The sequence below is a fragment of the Ambystoma mexicanum genome, chromosome 7q (assembly GCF_040938575.1).
Source record: "Ambystoma mexicanum isolate Mex_15411 chromosome 7q, UKY_AmexF1_1, whole genome shotgun sequence".
NCBI classification, from domain to species: Eukaryota; Metazoa; Chordata; class Amphibia; order Caudata; family Ambystomatidae; genus Ambystoma; species Ambystoma mexicanum.
The window spans coordinates 610,638,069-610,660,269 of record NC_090941.1 but is presented as its reverse complement, the minus strand read 5'-3'; the positions used below and the strand labels follow the sequence as shown (position 1 = coordinate 610,660,269).

Sequence of the window (22,201 nt, the reverse complement as noted above, 5' to 3'; positions counted from 1 at the left end):
CATTGATTTCTTTTTTAATGGATTTTGGCGAAGATATTTGTGGGTGGTGGGTTTAGGCAAATAATGAAGGTAGAGGGAGACTGCGGGGGGGGGGGGGAGAAAGGGGACCCCCAGCATATATTTGTGGCAAAATCAACCGTTAAAAAAAATGTATTTAATGAAATAAACTTGTCAAAATCCCAAAGAACCAAAATCTTTCTGTAACCAGAGCCCAGAGCCCAGAGCGCAGAGTAAGGCAGAGACTCGAGACATTTACTGCAAACATCATTTCTATGTTCCCTATGCCGTACAACTCTGACAGCTATGGTTTAATAGAACTAAAACCATACAACTGAAACTGACATAATCTCTTATGTGTGGTTTATTTAGTTACTATCCTCTTTACTTATTTACGAATGCCAGCCATGAAAGCAATCACCAAAGCAAATGTACTGCAAAGATTTTCATTTTCTAAGTATCGCTAAACACTGATTTAGTTATCTATTAATTTGCGCATTAAATCTTTGCATTTTCAGAGTGACCACACTCGTCTTTGTATGAATCCCCAATGGTACTGCAACATTTTCTGAAATCAGGTCTGAGTTCTGCAATATTGAACGTGAGATCGCACCACAGTTAAAGCTCAAGAAATTCAGAAGCTGTTTCTCCTTCACTAGTGGACATTTGTGAACTTCTGCTTCCTGGCCCAGGTTTTACAATGCAATATCCCTTCCCCATTCACCATGGCTCACAACCTTCGAGTCCTTTTTAACAGCAATCTTTAACTTAACCCTGATCATTCCCTCCACTGCCACTGCATGTATCAACATCCTCTACATCTGCATGATCCTGCCTCACCTCACCTTTCATGCCACCAAAACCTTGAGTTGCATACTGGTCCCCAGCAGCCTTGGCTACTGCTTCAGCCTTCTCATCAGTCTGCACCTCTGTTCCTTTGAACCCTCAAATAAATACTGAACTTTGCAACCCACACCCTCGTAAACGTCCTCCACTCCCACCTATCTACGGAGCCTTGTGCCCTCTGGGAAATCCATCTTCACAGCCATTCATGGGTTGTCAACCCTGCCATCAGGTAGCCAACTCTGCCTTCTGATCTCCCACATCTTGTACTCTGCAATCTCAAATGTTCCTCAGTTGTATAGTTCCAGTACTCCCTACCCCTGAAATCAAGAACATAACTTTGGTCGGGGACCTCAAAACTACCATACAAATGCACCTATTCATTGGCATATTGTCTAGTATAGTGTGGGCATATCCTTAGTTACTAATTTTACTGTAGATACACGTTTGACTTTTGTTAGACCTACCTTGCGTCCTTTGGGACCTACTTTGATTGTGATGCAGTTTGTAGTGTACTTTGACAAATGCACTTTATAATATGCCAAGCCATTAAAAAAAGGTTTACAAAAATAATGCACCTCTTGTCCCTGAATGCAGTACCTGAGTGATACCATGCCGAGAAAGCCTCCCCTTTAATCCTTCCCCTCCCCATCTTTGCATAACCATATATAATTGTATACATTATTTGATCACTGTAATGTCGGTCTGCTATGTCCACATTCCTTGCTGCTATCTTTATCTCCACCATCACCTGGTTTACCTCATATCCTCTTATCATCAGTAAAGCAAACAGTTATGGGAAAGAATCTGCTTACTGTTGTTGTCCCGTTGTTCAGTCTTTCTGATAAATTCACATTCTCCTGTTTCTCTTAAGTATGGAAAAATTGAGATTGAATTTGATATTATTTTTACAAGGATGTTATGTGATATTTAAATGAGATGGTATGTTATTAGTGTTATGTATGTTTGTATATGTAATTAAATCAATGTATTTGAGAAATATTCCATTAGGAACTAAACCACATTATATATAAATTAAAAAAAAACAAAATATGGCCAACTACAAATACATATTCCACCAACGATGATGTTCAACACAGAAGGAAATCAGACATTATTAAAGGTCATTATATGTGAATTCTTGATGCCACAACCATTTTGATAATGATGCAAGTTTATTCTGGACACCAATGACACAAACCTAAGGTGGGCATGGACAAAAGTAAGACAATTGAAGAATACCAATCAGAGATTTACCACTCTGCTTCAGTAAATTTGCAAACTCAAAATGTAACATCAAATACAAACATTCTTTCGGTGCACAAGATTTTCAACAGTACGCACTAACCAGTTATGCACCATAAACCAAATGGTCTGAGAAGTTTGTATCCACCAATGCACTGAAAAAGCCACAATGAGTAACAGGTATTCCGCACACAGAATCCAACGCACAAACCACAGCCTACCATCCGGAGCACTCATCGATAAACATTTTGGTTTAGGCTTTGGCTCAGTTTCATGGAAACAGGTTATCAGCGGTTCAGCTGTTGGTTGGGACTTCCACACATGTATAATGCATCTGGTGCATTCAGAAATATATCCCCAGGAAGCACAGGGAATTGACTATCAGGACTAAAGCAGGCCATTGACATAGCCCTGTGGAAAATCTGCACCCCATGTCTGTTGAAAGGTATACGTAGTTTACTGTGGAGCCTTTTTGCCAAATTTGATTTGATCGATTTTTTTCTATCGGATTTCACTGCATATATATGTGGGGACTGGGGGATTAGGTATATAATGCATTTGGGGAAGTTGTGCGGGGTGCTGTGGGGGGAGTCTACCCCTGCATATATATGTGGTGAAATTAATACATAAAAAGAAATTAGATTGAATCAGATTCGGCTAAAACAATTCGATAAAATCAAGTGGATGCTGTTGAAATACTTTTACCACTTCAAGTGCGTCTAATTCACAATATCACACAGTAAATCAGCAGTTGTACCAACACCTGATCTAAATTGCTGTTGTCAGCTGAGGTTTATCAGTTACCAAGAAAGATGTGCATGAGAGTGCATTTAAATTATCGACAGCCAATGATAACATTGGGCATTTACCTGCTTCCCATCCAGCGTGTAGAGGCGCTTCACCACTCCAGAATCCAGCTTGATGGCATCCGTAATGTCAGTGAGAACCTGTTCAAATGAGTGCGCAGTCTTCTTGTTGAGGAGGATGCGGACAGCCTTGCGTGGTTTCACGCCACTTCTGATGATGGTAACGAGCTTAGGCTTGATGAAATCTTTAGTCTCCCTGGACTCAAAGGTGCCTGGTTTGGAAGCAGCAGCGGGCGGCGACCCACGGGGGGCTACGGTGGTCTTTACATTCACAGACCAGTTTGGGTTTACGTTCTTTGTGTAGTCCAATTTTTTAAAGGGCTCTATTGATCCACATACATAGCTTTCACCTGCAAACAAAAAAAATACCATAGCATTGTTTTAAATACACTTATCTTTTATACATTTTTAAAGACTTCATGATTGTTGATTTTTCATTCAATTTGAATTCAATATTTGTTTCCAAATGTAGGTAACTCCAGTAAATATGAAGATTTAATGTTAAAAAGTGGAGGCAGTCTGTTGAACTGAGTATATGGGCTAATTCAAGCTCTTTTCTGAGAGCTATAGGAATTAATGACTACTTTGGGACACACAACTGTGAAGGGAGAGTGTCTGTAGGACTGAATAAAAATCAGTGACGTGAGTAACTCTTGAGAGTAGCACTGCTTCTGTTACCTCAATATCCCATGGGGGTGACTGACTATGATTAGAATGGGGCATTTCAATTAACAAGCCACACATGTCACAGCACCACCTAGAGACAACGCTAGTCACTTGCCTTCAGCTCACAGACAGAAAGCAGTGCATTGTGGTTATGCAAATTAGCTAACACGCTTCCATTTGCAGCTCCACGTGAGATAATTGCCATTACCTTAATTAGGTCAGATGGAGCTAAAATGCAAGCTTTTCAGGTAATTTGTATTCCCACAATGCATGTCTTAGTAGCTGTGAACTGCAGAGGAACTTCCATGGATAGCTACTAGGTGGCGCAGTGGTGTGTGTGGATTATTACCTGAAATGGCTTATTCTACTTTTACATTAAGGGTAGACCTTTTTTCCTATAAACTGACCATAGCAATGATGGTGTTTGACAACTGGTGATAACAACATTATGAAAGAACAAACCCCACATGATTCAGATATCATTTCACTTTACTTTACATAGTGAACAGAAAGGTGGTTTTATACTTACAATATTGGCACACTTTGGATTTATAACTATTTACAAGATGCACAGTAGGCTTCACAGACATTACAAGAAAGTGATTACAAATGTCCCCATACGCTCTGCATGGCTACCTTTCAGTGGGGGAGGCAATGTGGACATTTGATTATCAATTTGTGGGGGTACTGTCTGGGCGCCGATCAACATGACTGCTTAGTACAAAGGCTCTGACACCAGCACCTGAAATCATTCAATTAATCAACTACATTTCTGTTGGGACTCTTAATGCACAGGAATCTGGTGAGGGAAGCAAAGATGTTTCAAAGGTGTGAAGAAAAATGAGAAGATCCCCGCAATATTCTCTGCTTGGAACCACGACATGCACCACAACCCCTCCCCGACCCCCCCGGCACCTCCCCACCCTATTCGGAACATATTGCTACTGACTCAGAACCAGAGGATGTTGAGGCCTGATTTGTGGACCGGCAATGGCTTGCCTGCCTAGAACAGCAACCTCATCGAAGTGGCTGTCCCTTTGGGGTGGGACCAAGACTGATTTTCATATGGTCTTTCCCCTTCTGTAGTGGCATGGCAGGCTTAGAATCAATGGGCTGAAGGTTTGCCCAAAGCAATGCCTGTGGTTATGATTGATTCGAAACCTTCAAGCCAGCAACCTTCGGTTTTGTTTCAATTAAATGTGTTAATTGTACGCCCTGGCAACATTTGCCTCAAAATGCATAGTCTTACAATAGTTTTCTAAAACTCTCTTTGTGAAGATGTCCAAACCCTGCGAAATTTGTTTCTTGTTTTTAAATCCTATCACATGTTTGGTCAGTCTTACTCGCTCCAATTACTTTATACTATGGCAACGTCTATTTATTTTTTTACAATGATTCAATTTCTTACTAATGCTATTTGCCCATGCGCTTTAAAATGCACCATTTGGCATACGAATCACCCAAAATGTCTTGGGCGGAACTGTCAAAACCCTCATGATTTGGCATTTAAATAATTTCATGTCTTATCATTATCATTGGCTCAATGTGCTTTAAGAACAGACCAGTATTTTTCATTACGTGGAGCCCCCTCTTTCATTGCAATGGAGTTATTCATGTTTTGAGAGTGTTGTGTTTTTGGCAGTGGCCAGTGATCAGTGGGGCAGCTGAACAAAGAACAAGCCAAATAGTTTGCCCCTCTAGAAAATGTTGACGATCACACATGGTCTAAGCTATCTATGATTACGGACCTTTCAGTGCCGAAATCACCAGAAATATGCTTATTGGGGTTGCTTGGAAACATTGATCAATGTTCTAAGAGATGTGTTGGTCTTCCATGCCTAGTTGCTAAGGGCATCTTAGTGCTCTGGTGGGTGAAGGGTACAACTCCCACATCTTAGGAATATTTTAAACAGTTGATATGGTGGCATGAGCAAGGACCACTCTGGAGAGAACTAAGTCCCCAACATCTAGACCCCAAGACTATTGGGCCTATTCGCCCAAACACTTAAATCCACACTCAGATATCTTCACTCTAGCTGCAGTATTCCAATGTTTGAGGGTACAGACTTTTAAAGCTCCATTTCCCATATTCCTATATACATTCTGAGAGATTGAAGAACACACGTTTGAAGAACTATGTTCAACATAGTTGTATGTTGTATTTTGCTCTCTGTCATACACTACTATTTACTGTTGAATTCCTAATTGTATGATGTATTTTGTGAAGTGATAGAAATAAACAGAATATGAAACTAAATCACTCTTTATGTGTGATAGTGGCACTTATTTAGTAGTGGTAGGTTGGTGTGGCTGGAAATGTCCTTGGAGAGAAAGGAATTGTGTCAATAGCTTGGTCTTGTTCCATTGTTTTGCATGTCTGGGGGTCACACACTCATGCACACTCAATTGCCAGTGCTACTATCTCCCGCCGACCAATACCTCCTCTTGCATGCTTACTTTAATAAGTCTCCTCCATGATCTACTCTGCCTTTCCTCTGCGTGATGTCTTGGTCCTCCTGCTCTTCCCTTGACCTCATCTGAAACCCGCCACACCATTCTGCCTCCTACCCTCCCTTTTATCCTCACTCTTTCCCCTACATTAGCAGCTTCCTTTGCTGGTTCCCCAGGCCAACCACTGACTGCCCTTTTCCCCATGGAGGTGTTACAAACATCAACACATTTAAAAGAGTGCTTTAGCCCCACCCCTTTTTTGTACATGATATGATATGGCATTTATAACACGTCTATATACAAGTGTTTTCAAGGCGCAACGCGGCAAGGGAGGGGAAACAGAGGGAAGACAGAGACAGTGATCCTACTAGGCCAGGTGACATTGAGATCGGTCCGCCTGCCTCCCACAATAGCAGCCCGCCAAAGGCATTGTCCCACTTTGTGTGATTGTCTCCTGGTGGGGACTTGATGATTTGCTGTGGATTCTGCATAGGTGATTGAAATGTCCTGAACCGGGCTGGATCCGCTAGATATAAGTGAGAAGCTCTCTCTCTCTCACACATTGGCTGGATTAGGTTGCATAGCAGTTGGTTGCTTTCAGGCTGATTATTTGTTCTACTATGGCTCTTTGTAGTTCGGAGCTCTCTCTCTACAGCAGTCTGGTGGCATTTCTGGCAAGGCTGATTAACACTTTGTTTCTAGGAGACAAAGAGAATAGGGCTTTGCAGGCTTCAGGCGATAGACAGTGGTACTGGTGTCACACCACCAGGAACAACGGAAAGGAGAATGAACTGGAGCCCTCTCAACTCACACACCCCACCTCTAGGGAAGGACTGTCTCCAGCTTTAACTTTCTAGACCTTCAACCTCAGGCTGAGAGGGGTCCATACCCTCACCTGACAGGGACAGATTGCTGGCCCTGTTACAGTAGTACACTTTATTTGTTCTCAACACAACATTGAAGTGTGTGGATCATGCTTTCTTTGCTAACATGTATGCATTCTTTGCAACTCTTATTTAGTTTGTCTGCCAGACCAATGTAGTGCCCCTGGTAAAGGACTTTATATATGAAAAAGTGGAGTGCAGAAAATAACATTATTTATAACCAATGTAGCTCTAATGGAGCAGTGGTTATGCTAGTAAATCTGGAATCTAGTTATTGACTTGTATGTAGCGACAAGTGTCTTGTGTGTTTACCTTACCATTGAATTGGGAAACCATATTAGGCTAACTAAGACAGGTGCAAAAATGGTGTTGTCTATTTATTTATTTATTTTTGCATTTGTAGAGCGCACTTAACCCTTAGGCATCCAGGTGCTTAGACTTAAGGTTATGGTGACAGATCTTGGTGAGGTTACTTAGGTACAGTTGCAGTTACAGTTACAGTTGCAGATAGGGCACTTGGACATAGGGTTACAGTTACAGATCTTGGTAAGGTTACTTAGTTACAGTTACACTTAAGGTTAAGGTTACAGATCTTGGTAAGGTTACTTAGGTACAGTTGCAGTTACAGTTACAGTTGCAGATAGGGCACTTGGACATAGGGTTACAGTTACAGATCTTGGTAAGGTTACTTAGTTACAGTTACACTTAAGGTTAAGGTTACAGATCTTGGTGAGGTTACTTAGGTACAGTTGCAGTTACAGTTACAGTTGCAGATAGGGCACTTGGACATAGGGTTACAGTTACAGATCTTGGTAAGGTTACTTAGTTACAGTTGCAATTGCCGATAAGGCGCTTGGAAATAAGGTTACCGTTACAGATCTTGGTAAGCTTACTTAGTCACAGTTGCAGTTACAGATACAGTTGCCGATAAGGTGCATGGAGATAATCAAACTGCTAAAAGGTCCATTTAAGGGCCATGCTAACAGTTTCCGAATGTACAGACCTTGAAGTCGGTCAGTGAACAGAAATGGTGTGTGCAAGTAGGCAAAGAACAATAAACATTCAAGTAGATGCCAACCAGGCAAAGCAAACCAGAGTTGGGGTGCTACGACGAGAATGCAGGACAGAAATTTAAGCAATATGCAGCATATAAATAGATGCAATTCCATATTAGGCAGGTTAAACAGGTCGAATGGGCAAATCAGGTAGATTGCAAATGAGATGCGATTAAAGAAATAAGGTGGCTGCACTGTTTACCAAACATTTCAGTCATCCTGACGGACAAAGTAGTTAGGGAGAGGAAGTGGTAGTTCAGCTGTGCAATAGAGGGAGATTCATCACTGAGGGTGGGGGGACAGCACATCGCCCAGGGCTTCTATACAGGAGCCAAATCCACTTTGGTAATTGGATGCCAGAGATGAAGTACTCCAGAGCGGAAAGCACACACCTCCCAGGTCCACCTCACAGGTGCCTTGACCCACCTTACCCCATTGCGGTATTTGCCTACTTTATGAATTGTTAAAGGAATTAGGCGCCCTCCCGAAGCCCTGCGATTTTCTGCAAGTCAAGGTGTGCGCTTACTCTACTCTTGAGGTGGGGCGTCACCATAGCATTGGCAGGCGATTGTCCGTGTGCTTTTAGTGGGGCTTTGGGTTACAGTGAATACGTCCCTAAATAAAGCGCTCTAAATGTTGAATGGGGAGGAACTGTTTTGCATTGGCGACATAACTTTTAATTGTCTGTTTTTCCAAATTGCTCAGTGTTGCTGTCTACCTGTAGTTAGCTGCTAAGTATAAAACTGTATGTGTTAATGAGAAGGATGACCCTCATTCCTGAAGCTTTTCTTACCAGTGTTTATGATGAAGTATAAATCTCAAGTATTAAACACTACCGTTCTAAAACTTAAAAAAAGATAATGCCACGGTAACTAACCAAATATTCAATTTAAATAATGTTTCTGCCTCACCAACAAGAAAATTCAAAAAATCAAAGGAAAGTTGGGGTAAGAGATAAGATCAAAGGACAAGACCTCTGAGGGTACGCAACGAGCCATCCAGTGGTAATGTGTGGGTATTGAACTGGCCCAGGAGTCAATATTGTTAAACCCACAAATGCACTAAATCTACCAGAACCTTTGGCATCACTGAAACTCCAAACCCCCATGTCCTTGTTTGAACCATACACCTATCAGAGGCTTCAGGCACCTACAATGCAAAGGACTTGTAGACTTACCTGGAAAAGAAAAGTATTCGCTTCAAGATTACCAATTTTAAATACTAGCTTCAAGATTACCATGGAGCAACCTTGCTCTCTCCACACATCATCCACATTCACCAATACGCGGATGATACAAGGATATCCTGCATCAAAGTCATCCACAAGCACAAGTGCTGTCTCACATTGATCCTGTCCTGGATGTCCAGTGTTTACCTGAAGCTCAACCCCTCCAAGTCTGAATTCTTACTGTTGGCCAACAACACTGAACACCAAGACAACCATAGCTGGCTGTCTGCTATGACCCTCGAGGGATTCACACCCCAGATGCCCCCCTGTGACAAGCCCCTTGGATTCAACATCAACAGACACCTCACGTTCAAACAGTACATAGTCAGGAAGGCATAAACAGCCTGGTACCAACTTTTGCTCCAGCAGAAAATCAAGCCATTCATCCTAGAAAACAACTTCAGATTTGCTATCCAGGTTTTGGTCCTCTTCCACCTGGATGGTGGTAATGCCCTTTTAGAAGGCATTCTGGCGACTACCATGGCACCCCTGAATTGCGCCCAGCATGCTACAGCAAGACTCATTAAAAGACTCTGCTAATTCGACCACCTCACCCCAACCCTCTTCGAACTGCACTGGCTCCCACTGCAGGCCTGTATCATCTTCAAATCATGTTGCATCATCTACAAGGCCGTCATCCTGAAGTCCCCAAGCTACCTCACTGGGAAACTCTGCATCTCTGGAAGCCTGTGATCCACCAGAAGTAAGGAAATGTGCAGACTTGAATTACGCCAGTGCAGGAAGGAAAGAACCAAGACAGGGCTTCTTTGTCTAAGCTCCAAGACTCTGGAACCTCCTCCCCATCAACATCAGACTTCTACATTTCAGGAAAGAGCTCAAGTCCTTCCTCTTCAAGGAATGGCTCCTCCTTAACACACAGGTCCACACACCCTTCACTCCCCACCCTACCTGAGACTCTCTGATCTGCTCCTGACTGTTTTCCCCCCATGCTGCCAATTGCCAACCCCCCGTTAGCTCCCCGCTCATTTTTTCTGGGCATCCCTCACTGTGTTCTTGCCCCTATGATTGTAAAGCGTTCCGTTGCATCCCAAAAGCAAGGTCCCCTCTCAAGTAACAGAAGAAGAAGAAGGAGAAGAAGAAGAAGAAGAAGAAGAAGAAGAAGAAGAAGAAGAAGAAGAAGAAGAAGAAGAAGAAGAAGAAGAATGCCAATAGTATCTATTTCAGTAGAATAAAGTGAAATTTGACAACTTCGGAAAAAAAACATCATTGACTAACATTGACTAACTCCACTAGACGAGGTGGGTGATTTTGTTTCCCAAACCCTTTGCAGGGTGAACTGGAAATAAATGCAGGCCATATATTTCTATGTTTTGAGTGGAATGTGAAATATAATAGGTGACACTTCTTCATAACTCAAATGGACTTGTTGGGATTTCCCCACCTGGAAAACACATCAATGCAGAGGAATTATCACACATTGGTCGTGATTCTCTCCTTGAACATCACACTGCTAGGCTTCAAGTGTTAACTGTAACATTCTCACCTTTGGGGAGATCAGGAAGTGGGACTGGGGTACTCTGGATGTGGGAAATGGTGGATCCTCCAAATATCCCTATTATCACCTGGGGTACCCCATCCCAGACATTGCAGTCACCACTTGGCATAAAGGTCCATAGTATATCCCACCAGGCACTGAATCTCATGAGGAATGAGGGAAAGTGCCTAGCATTACTGTAAACTAATGGGATCCATATTAGGGTGAAAGAAACCCTGAGACAATTAGTCTTAGGAACGGTTTTTCCCCAATTCGTCTTAGGAATGGTTTTCCCTTTATACAGTATGCACTGGGACTTTGCCAGTTGCTCCGAGCTCGATCAACGAGTCCCAACGCATAGCGGAATGCTGTGATGAGCACACCTCACATACATGTGTCCCAGAGTGGATTATGGTTCAGAGCAGAAGGAAAAGTGGGTTTCAGCTGGGAAAGGAACAGAAACAGCACTTGCAGGCACTACACAAACACGCTGATGATAAGCAAGTTCACTTATGGACAGCATCAACATTGGAATATGGGGCTGCGCAGCCATTATAATGTATTTGCCTGATCCCAAGTTGGTGGATTGGCTTTTTGAGCCCTAGGGTCAGTGGGCCATGGCACTGGCTGCATTGAATAATCAGAGAAATTACAACATCTGACCATAATTAGGAATCCGGATCATGCACATTGGGAAACCAATCATATTGCATCTATCATGCCACTCTGAGCTAATGGTGGAATTAACCTATCAGACTGTGGGTGGAGGTTTAGAAGGCAATTTCAGAGTGTTGGTGTTGTAGGAGTGAGAGGAGCAGAAGAAAAAGAAGAAGCGAGCAGGAGGTGGCCAAGACAAACAAGCCACATTGCAAAAGAGTTGAGGAACAGGAGTTGGCTAAGCCAAATAGGCCACATTGCCATAGGGTTAAAGCATATAATAAAGGCTACAGCAAGAAACCTGCTGGGAATCTTGATCCAGAAGCTGGCACGGGCTAGAGGATACGGAAGAGAAGAATGGAATAGCCTGCTGTGGGCTATTGCCCAGATCTTGGTAGCTGCAAATCCACTGGAGGGTGCCTTGGCCACTTAAATATATCAACGTCATCAGAGCTCACCTTTATCACTCAAATCAACTTATTAATTCAAGAACGGTTTATCCTCTCTCAGACCATTATGAAATATCACCAACCTCTTTGTAACAAAATCACAATATCACTATTCTAGTGTGTGACAAGATGGTGTCAGCAGTGAGATGTAGAAAGCCCAGCACAGAAGTCACACCCATATAACTGCCTCCGCACTTAAAGTAGTATGCTTGTCCAATGAGGTTAAGCTATCTTATCAATCTACCTTTGGGGCATCTGGCTTTGATCTGTAGATGCTAGGAGTTAGTAGTGCTGCGCTGAAGTTGTGTGTTGGTTAACACCAACTTTAAAACTATCTTGGTTCCTAGGGCATCTATGGGTCACTTATCATTTAAGTCAGGGTGGGCATCGGCCACTGATCACTGCATCAGTGTAGGTTCTGTGGTGCTACACATGGACTACCTGGGCAAGGATATGGTTTTGCTGATCAATTCTGAGTACAAAGACCCAAAGGAAACCCCTAGGGCATGAGGCTGAAACTGCTAGGCCTCGCCTCAGTAGCAGTGCATCATGGCTATAGATTCCTGGAAGACTACTCATCATCTGTTGTACCCATCGGATGACATACCTCGAAATTGGTCACATCACTCTATAATCACCTTCAACATTCACAACCCATCAGTCTATCACTTCCACAACCACACACATCCAATGCTACCAAGGGTCCCTCCTTCCCTACAAATGCTGGCATTTCACATTTTGGAAACTTGCAGTGGCAAGGCTGGTTCACTCTCTTCTCCCAAAAATACAGAGCAAGTTCAGGTATTCTTTGAAATGTGTTTCTATACACACCCAAAATGATTGTACATAGACATGAGAAGTCTTTATAAAAAGCATGTTTTAATCAGGGTCTTAATTGGATTCACTGATTGGATAAATGCTCTAAAAATAATTCATTTGAACAGAGATGCTTGGGGTTAGATGCGTAGGTGAATTTTGCAATCCACTGGCAGCCCAGATTTTCCTACAGTTTCAGGATTTTGGTACTGAACACTAAAATAATTGTGAAACGTTGGGCCACTGGTTGTGGTTCTGAAAGGAACTGACCAAAGCCTGGGACACCACTGAAAGAGAAACATTTTGACAGTACCCATGCAGAGCTACCATAGAGCAATGCACAATGCCAAGCAAGCATATTCCTGAATAAGTATTAGGGAAGCAACATTCTTTTAAGATCATCAGTAAAATCATTGACTCAAACGCCATCAAGAACGCCCTGTCTGCTTTGCTCACAATTATAAACCCCTGTATGAATCATTCAAGGCAGAAGTTGCTCAAATCTGTTTTACTATGCATACAATCAAGAAAAATCCCCTTATATGATGTCACGACTGCTTGACATCCCAGAAACGTTCACTTAGTGCAATCCTATGAGCCTACAATGAGCTTACAATAGGTCCTCAAACAGCGGACAAAGTCCAGGATTTGTACCTCCCAAATGAAACATTACCAGTAGAGTTAATCAAAACTTGCTTAAATCTTCTAGCCCTGGACATTAATGATCTCCTAAATGTCTCAATTAATTAAGGCATAATACCTAACATCCTCAAACATGCAGTCTTTACTTCACTCCTCAAGTAACCTGCAACTGATCCTTAAGAGCTGTTAAACTGCCTTCCCGTCTCTATTCTCCCATGCCACTAAAAAATCCTAAAAGCAGCGATAACAAAACAACATCAAATGTTCTTGGAAACTTAAGGGTTTTTCCACAGCACTCAGGAATCTGGGTCTCCCATTGGGATGAAAGCCACCTTAACCGACATAACGAAATACCTTCCCCCAGCCCTTGATTGTGATCAACCTGCAATCCTGATCCTTTTCATCCCATCTCCAAGCAACAGCACGGTGGATCTCTTCAATCATCTATCAAGTTGGGTTGGGGAATCCAGCATGACCTTTCCTGTACAACAAAAGCCAACATATCTGAGTTGGCTCGATAACATCCTCAACATTAGTACCTCTCTCAGAGGGTACTAATGCAGCGTACTATCACAGCTTCGTTTTCACATTTACAATGGCTCCTTAGCATGCGTCATGGCTCAACATCACCCCAGGTTCCAAATGTATTCATATGATACATAGTTTCAATTTTAGCTCGATCGAATAGCCACAAAGCGGCTAAATGTTTCCAAATGTTTAAAACATCTATTTCTGAATGAAAGAGCATTGCCTCTGCATTAACAGTTCTAAAGAGAAATGTTATCACTGGGAAACTTTCAGAGAAATTGACTTCTGTTACAGCAGCGCCAGATCTTAGGCTGAGTCCAACACTGTAACTTAAGATAATACTCCTGGCTACCATTCCTTAATTTCCCAAATCAATCATGTAGTGAGGAACACTCATTTCCAATGCAATTGCTAGTAAAAGTCCTCTAGTTCCAACAGTCCTACCCTCCGTTTGAGAGCATTGGAGCTATCCCATCATTAATTTTGCAACATCATCTATGCAACTTCCCTGAAATAAAGAGAGCCATGAAAATAAAGAATTCAAAATAAAGCCCCTGACGTTGCATAAACGTTAAGAAAACAGACCACATTACTACTGCATCGATTCCGTGAGAACAACGGATATTTTAAATTCTGTGGACTATGTTAAAAGTCTACTCAGGCAACAGACCAGCATACTTCCAAAACCTGGCTCCACATTATACATTGGCACAGTCTTTGAGGTCCAACCCCTCAGACTCAATACATCAAGTCAACATCAAGGACTCCAAGTTGATTGGAAAGTCCATAGGCTCCTGCACTTACTTTCATATTGTTGTCTGGCCAATCATACACATTGATACATGTCTATAATGCCCACAGGGGATGAAAGAATAACCCAGCATATGGAATGACCTAACTTGTGGGAGTCTCTAGAGTGTTTCAAAAGAGTGCAGCATGCTGGGGAACGGGTTTGGGATCTCTATCTCGCTCTCTTTCTCTCTCACTCTCACTTGCTCTCTCTCTGACCTGGCGGGCGGACCGGCACCCGCGAGCAGAGTATGCCAGATGCACCGGCACCATTCTGAATGATGCCGGTGCATCCGGCCTCCCCATTCCCATTGAGCCATATGGGGCTCGACTGGGAATGGGGAGCATTTTTTTCCGGCACCCAGGAATGGGCAATTACCGGGTCCAGCGGGGACGTAATGACCCAGTAATTGCCCATTCCTGGGCGTTGGAAAAAAGTGATACCGGCGAAAGCTGTGCCTGTTATACCGTCACGGCTACTGCCGGTATTGTAATGACGCCCAGAGTCATAATGACTAAGCTGAGGCTGATCCAAGAAAAATCATTAATATATCTTAACAAAGGGGTTTGAAAAAAACAAAAGGACATTATCTGTGTGGTGGTTGTGTTATTTGCCGACAAACCAAGATAACAGAAGTGGTGAACATGCATTTGCCAGAATTGTGAAAATGGCCCCACTTATCTAATTGTAACACTCATAAAGTGAATTATAGAAATCAGAAACCAAGTGGAGTGCAATACATTGGGAAAATGTAAGATTAATAGTGAAACTTAAGTGAATTGGGCATGAAACAAGCACCGCAAGTTAAATATTTCATTGCAAAACAACACAAGGCTGAAAACTTTCCATGTGTAGTCCTGTATAAAATTCAGGAATGAGTGTCCCCAGCAGCGCTGAGTAATATATACGAATTGGAACAACTATTAAACTTCTAAACTAAAAGTCACGTAATGGGTTTCAATGTGTTCGGCTCTTACCAGACGCTCGGCGCAAACGCATCCAAGCAAGACCTGCTTACAAGGGAAGCCCTGCCACACTCCTCCCTCTACTAAAATGAATTCAAAGGTTTCCCCACTTCACGACGCAGGAGGAATTCCAAAGCCTGGCACCTGTACCCAAGATGGCAGTTGAACTCAAGGCTGTTTCACGGCATCAGACCAACTGACCAACGATCTGCTGAACCAGTGACGCTGTATCTGCTGAATTCCAAGTAAGTTATTATAGGGTTCGGGACAGCTAGGTAGGCCTTACGTAAAAGGTCTCATAGAGAGTGTTCCTGCACTGAACTCCCTGATTTTCTGCTATATCATTTTCCTTGCTAGGCCCACCTCACTTCATGTGAGTACCATACCTGGGGGAAACTAACAGAGGGAGGTGGGGGCACTCGTGTACACCCTTCCTTAGGTCCTGACAACCTGCTGCCAACCAAGTCTACAGACCATAAACATTTATTGTCCTATCAGTGGTGGGCCGGACGGGGGATTGTGACTCGGGCCGTACTCATAAAACGCCTCTGAGTTCCTGTCTCTATTCAGGTCTGTTGAAATTGCACTTTGCCGTAGAAGATCACAGTATCCTGAGTCTAGGGTACTGACACAATGAAGCTATAGAGTGGCACAAGACTGAAATGTAAAATCCTACTTTTGATTTAAATGCTTCTCCATGGAATGAGCACAAGCTCAGTAGTTTTAATTATTGGAGTTGGTGAGCATTTCAAACAGGGAAGGACATTTATTTTAATTGGACTAATCTCCTCAGTGCTACAATATACCGTGACAAGTGAACACTTGAATACCGTGAACAGAGCATTTTTCATTTCCGGGCTACACAGTAGGACAACAAATTACATTCCCCAATAGCCACAGATCATACTGGGTGCAAACTCAAGCTTATAAATTGGCAGTGGTTTTGCTTCTGATATGGTCTTATGGACCGAACATTGACCACAAATACTTGGAACTCAATTGAAAGAGATGCATGCTTATCATGTGTATCGATGAAGTAGTTACTCAGTCATTTTGAACCTTATTGTATTGAGCGAACAGATCTTCAAGTTAGGGCCTGTAATTTTTGTTCTTTTAACAGGATATATTTATATATCATGAATCACTGGCAACTGAATTTTGATGCAATTAAGAGGCAGAGATAGCTGAAGTACTGATGTGCGATTTTGGAATTAGGAAGCATTATTAGTCGATTTGGAACCTTCATGATTAGAAGGGGTAAGGTTGAATTGTTGCAAGTAGTTTGCATCATTAAGAGAGGAAGGTTTAAGGGCTCTTTGAAATAGTGTTTAATCAGAATTGTTTATATACCGTTTTAGAAATATGATTTTAAAGATGAGATATAAAATACTCTCTGAAATCCTATTATGAAAAAAATGGATATAAAGCACACGCTACTAAAGGATGATCTTATTACACTGCCATTGTAATGTAGCCAAGATAAGGCTACGTGATTGAATGGTTTAGCTAGCACGTTTGTAAAGGAGCTACACTAAGAACGATATGTGTCCATGATAGTGGTTCGTCAATGAGTGTAAGTAAATGGAACAAACACCAAGAACAGATATTACAGTATCCTCTGATTAATGTTCAAGTGCATGAGACAGACTGAACAGAAACATTTTGGGAGAATTGGCACATGAAATATGCCCTTGTTGAAGATACAAAACTGTTAACAGTGGGATAAGAAAATGACTACGTTTTTTTATCAAAACAATAGAATCTTGTTTTGGAAGTAATTAAGCATAGAAATGAAAAATGGTTTTGATGTGTGTGAATGGAATTAGTGGGTGTCTAAACTGATGTAGGTTGACAGGTGATGGATCTATATTTTTAAAAGTACTGTATTTAAAAATATCTGAATAGGTTTTAATGATGTTCTGTGTATAGGTATTAAGCTGATTATTACATGAACTGATTGTTTATTGAATAGTAAATAATGATTTATATGTCTGAAAGTTGTTGGATATATTTATGCTGATTCATCCAGGTTTATGTTGTGTATAATGTAATGGTAATTAACATTACACACCTATTCAGATGATACAACTATACAAGGATAGAACACTGTATAAATTAGGATTTTGATGGCCAGTGTAATCCTTTCTTTGGAAAAAAAATACCTTATTCCCTTCTATGAGAAAATGGTATTCATAAATACTGCATGGCTTACCATTACTGCAATAGTTGTAATTGGGCCCCTAATAGTAAATCAGTTTGAAGCAAGTGATCATCATCCATTAGCATCTACTTGTAAGATCCCCAGCAGAGTGAAGTGATGTATACCATGATGAATTCAGATAATTTGTCCCCTCTCCCCAAGGGGGAGCCACCCTTTTTGGAACTATGGCGGTGAGCCAGCTATGCATAATGCCCCCTAGAGTACAAGGAAAGCAAGATCCAACTGGGGTGACCTCCCACTCCACCCTTAGAGGACAGGCCTTCCCTTAGCAGGGACCTTGTCTCAGGAAGCCAATGTCTTCATTGGTTATTTGTGAGTAGCAGCAAATCACCGTGGGAATCGTTTACCTGGTTTGCTTTCTGACCCTGTACGATTGCCATCACAAAATCAATGAAGTGTTCCATCTGCTTTCAGAGATGGATCTAGAGTCCCAATGAGACTGGCTTTAAGTAGTGCAAGAGATCAAGCTGGAGTGCAGCTCGCAAACCTGCAGAGCCTGGACGCAGAAGAGGGCCTGTCCCCCTTCGAGGCGGAGTCACAGAGCCAGGCCATGCAGACGGCATGGCAAATGGAGGAGCAAAGAAGCCTGCGGTGCAACGTTCCCTGCAACCAGGGCAAGAGCTGGAAAAGCTCAGCCCGCCCCTGCTGGAAATGACTCCAAAGCCCTGACTGGAACCGCTGGGAAGGACCGAAGACCACACACTGATGCAGAAGACAAATGGGAAGAAAGAGCAACGCTGCTGCCTTCACTGAAGAACATCATCACTGCAAGTCAGGTACGCGGTACGCTCAGGGAACTGGGAAGAGGGCCCCCCTGCCTGAAGAGGCCCTCAAGCCGGTGTGACAGATCACAAGACACCAGAGAGATTGAGACACCATGTACTCTGAGGCGGGAAGAGAATCCTCATACCCCAAAAAAAGACAGAAGGGGGGCTGATACACCACATAGCCCGAGAGAGGGCCAGAATATGCATACCCAAGCCGGGGTAAGAGAACGAAATTACCAACCGGGGTTAGGTCATCAGATAGCCAGAGATGGGGCGAGAACCGATATACCCCACACCAAGGGAAGAATGCGAAAGGCCCAATAGGGGCTGTGACACCAGACATTTTGAGAAGGGGCGAGAATTTGTATGCCAAAAACCAGGGTGCTAAAGAAAAGGGCCCACAATAATAACACAGTGATAATCTGAGTACCACAAGAACCCGAAGTTCCCAAGAGAGAAAGAGAGAACAAACAGCCCCCCACAAGGGGGTGTACAACCCGAGACCCAAGGAGTAGCAGGAACAAAAGGAGGTTCCAAAACAAACCGGGAGAGACGCACAGTCATCTAAAGGCACTTGAAGAGACTTTGTTTGATACAGAATTTAATAGCAGGCCCAGCGGCCGAGAGACACTTATCTTTTTCTCATGCCACTGGAAGGAGGCTTTAAGGAAACACACGAGTTGGAACTGCAAGATGGGCAGAAGCCTCAGAGACATTGCCCGGTGACAAGCCAAAACAGTCCAGTCTGGGTCAGAAACCAGCAAATTGAGCAATAACCCCTTAACTATTTTTCTTTGTATTTTTTGTTACTTTTTAGTGGTAGGGTTAGGATCAGGCTAGATAGGTTCATAGACGGATGCCAGCTTTCTTTGTTGTATGACATCCTGACTTGCACTCTTTAGGACTCTTTTTCTGTAAGCATGGGAACCAGAGTGGTAGGATTAAACCAGGGTTTTCGCACAAAAATAAAAGTAATTCAGCAGGAAATACAATGAGTTTGTCCGTCTCCTGATTCTGACAATACATAAATGCATCATGGATGGAAAAGTATATTATAATGGGTGAGCTCGAAAACAGAGACTAGAAGATGAAGATAACACTATTGGTAAGGTCATTGATGGCAGCATTCTTGGGATTTAATGCTGTCTTAATACTGTTGCTTCTTCACTATTGGGTAATGAAAGCCTTTGATGCTATGGCATATCAAACTCAGCCTTTAATAATGACTCCCTGAAGGAATAGTCACAAGAGTGCTCTAAACAAGAGAAGCTATAATTCAATTTCGTAAAGCATTGAAGTCTATCCCAAACAATCATGCTTAGATTTCTAGCAGAAGTAAAGAATGCAAGGGTATTCTTGAAAATAGACCAAACTGGCAAAGGTGCGCTAGTTTACGCATCTTCAAATCTTGACCAGAGGGAGTTTTGGAAAATCGGGCATGAGGGACAAATAATCCATCCATGGTTTGAATACTAACATTCCAACAGGGATGTGGGCCCAACATTATTCTAATCATTTCAACAAGACTGCTGACTCATCTGTAAACCTGAACCTGCCTCTTCCTCCATGGATTCTCCCTCAGCAGTCTTCTATCAGAGCAAAGAAACACAGGAAGCCACCAACAGACAAATAAGAGGAATATTTAACACAGCCAGTCTTGAAGAAGGCTCTTAGCAGGGTTGCAATCCCTATTGATGTTTTAAAAAATGAACCATCAATGTAGGGCCCCATTTTTTTTTCATATTGTGTGAACACATTAATAGAGCTGGAGTAGTACCCAAAAGTTGGAAATCAGCTGGATAAGCAAAGTGTCCAAAAGTACTACCATAAAACATGCCTGCTCGACTCCAGAGCAAACCTTTTTAGAAAGGTGATGGACACCCCCAATCCCCTGATGGATTGAGTGATATTCAAGGAGATTCTGGATGCAGCCAATATGGCTTTACAAATGGGATGTGGACGATTGAACAACTAGTTAATTTGGAATTAATTGCCATTGGGTACATTTCTGCCAAATTTAAGTCAATGTATTTAGCATTCATGGACCTGAGCGCAGCATTTGACTGTATCAATAGACCAACTCAAGTGTTGCGAAAATGGACGCCCCAAGATCAGGATATTGCTGTCATTGCCATCACAGTCAGCTATGCCCTAACGGCGAATGAACAGTACCATTTCAATGGCCAATGGACACATGGGGTAAGGTTAGGGTACTAACTGCCACTCCTCCTTTTTTTATCTATATAGTAAACCTCTAGCTAAAGAACTAGTGAGAGTTTTGTAGCATGCCGCACATTTTAAGGAATAGTTCTGGTTAAGTCACCTGCTGACAATGCAGTGGTTATGCCCCACACCTCATTGGCCCTTGAAAAGTTGGTTGCGCATTACGTAGGTTACATGAAGGCCAGGGAACTGAAAGTCAATCCATCCAACTCCTATGTAAGGAATGTGTGCCCTGCATCTACCCCATTACGATCTATATCCATGCCAGACATACAATTAGAAAAAGTTTATTTTCTTCCCTGCACAGGTGTTAACATTGGGAAAAAGGGTAAGTGAGATAAACACCTAAATATTCAAGCAGATAAGATAACTTGTTTTAAGGGGCAATCATGAGATTGCTAAGACCCTTGTGTTTGCTCTGACTTCAATGTTTGACACTTAATCAACTTAATTTTACTCCACAGTGTGGGGATGGACTGATCCCAGCCTGACATAAAACTCTGCTTTGATCTTTATTCTTAGCCGCCCCAATATCGCCTTCTGTTTTCTGCATAGAAGAGAGGCTGGCGGTCACTTGTGCAGAGGATCTGATCCAGCATAGAAAAATAATTTTCTGGACTTCATTTCGGAGGAAGAAATAATCAAGTCTTATCAGTTTTATACTCCAAAATATATTAAGTAAACCATTGGTTGTCAAGCTCAAATGGGTAAAAAGGAACAGCTGGCACTGAATTAATTCTCAAAATCGCAAAAAGCATATTCTTTTACCACTTAAATTCCCAGGACGTAACCATACAAGTCTGGGGTAGCATGCTGTGCCCACCTTTAAAGCAGACGGCACTGCAGAAATGGAATCTGTAGCCATACCTATTCTAAGGAATTCTTGGGCAAAGCATGTTTGACAAAATCACTCAAGAAGAGTGAGAGTTTTAATTAGGCATTTCCATTTTAACAAATTGCCAATTGTCTCTATAACAATAAGATGGTCTAATTCCCCGAAACCAAAGTATTAAAACTAACAGGAACCATGGAATCCTGGTAACATTTTATGCTTTTTTGCAAATTCTATTGGTCGCTAGGACGAAATGTTTTACCGCCTTTCCTACCTGGTTTTACTCAATGTCGTCTAACATTAAAACTCACCCACCCAATTGGCAGAGTTACAAACATCAGTCGGAGCTCTACAATTTGCTTTAAAAATACTGCTACAGATGACAGGGCGTATTTTGGCAAATACCAATGCCATTTCATTAGCATTGGATACGAAGAACATACTGCAAGAGGAGATGGAAGAAAATCTATCAGATGTCCTCCTAATTGCCAAAGAGATGGAAGATAAGGCAGCAGAGAGGGAGGAGAGCGGGGCCCAAGAGGCACGGGAGCCGAACACTTCGATTGTAGAGGCTCCTACTG

At 42.4% G+C, this 22,201-nt stretch overlaps 1 protein-coding gene across 3 annotated transcripts in view; it reads right to left on the bottom strand.

The window, feature by feature from the left end:
* The window catches only part of DCLK1 (doublecortin like kinase 1), a 1,453,755-nt gene that overhangs the window by 1,286,965 nt on the left and 144,589 nt on the right, over positions 1-22,201 (bottom strand). For all 3 annotated transcript variants that reach the window (XM_069640761.1, XM_069640762.1, XM_069640764.1), the window contains exon 3: positions 2,955-3,301. In XM_069640761.1, coding sequence (XP_069496862.1) covers positions 2,955-3,301 — 347 coding nt within the window. The remainder of the gene's footprint in view (positions 1-2,954; positions 3,302-22,201) is intronic.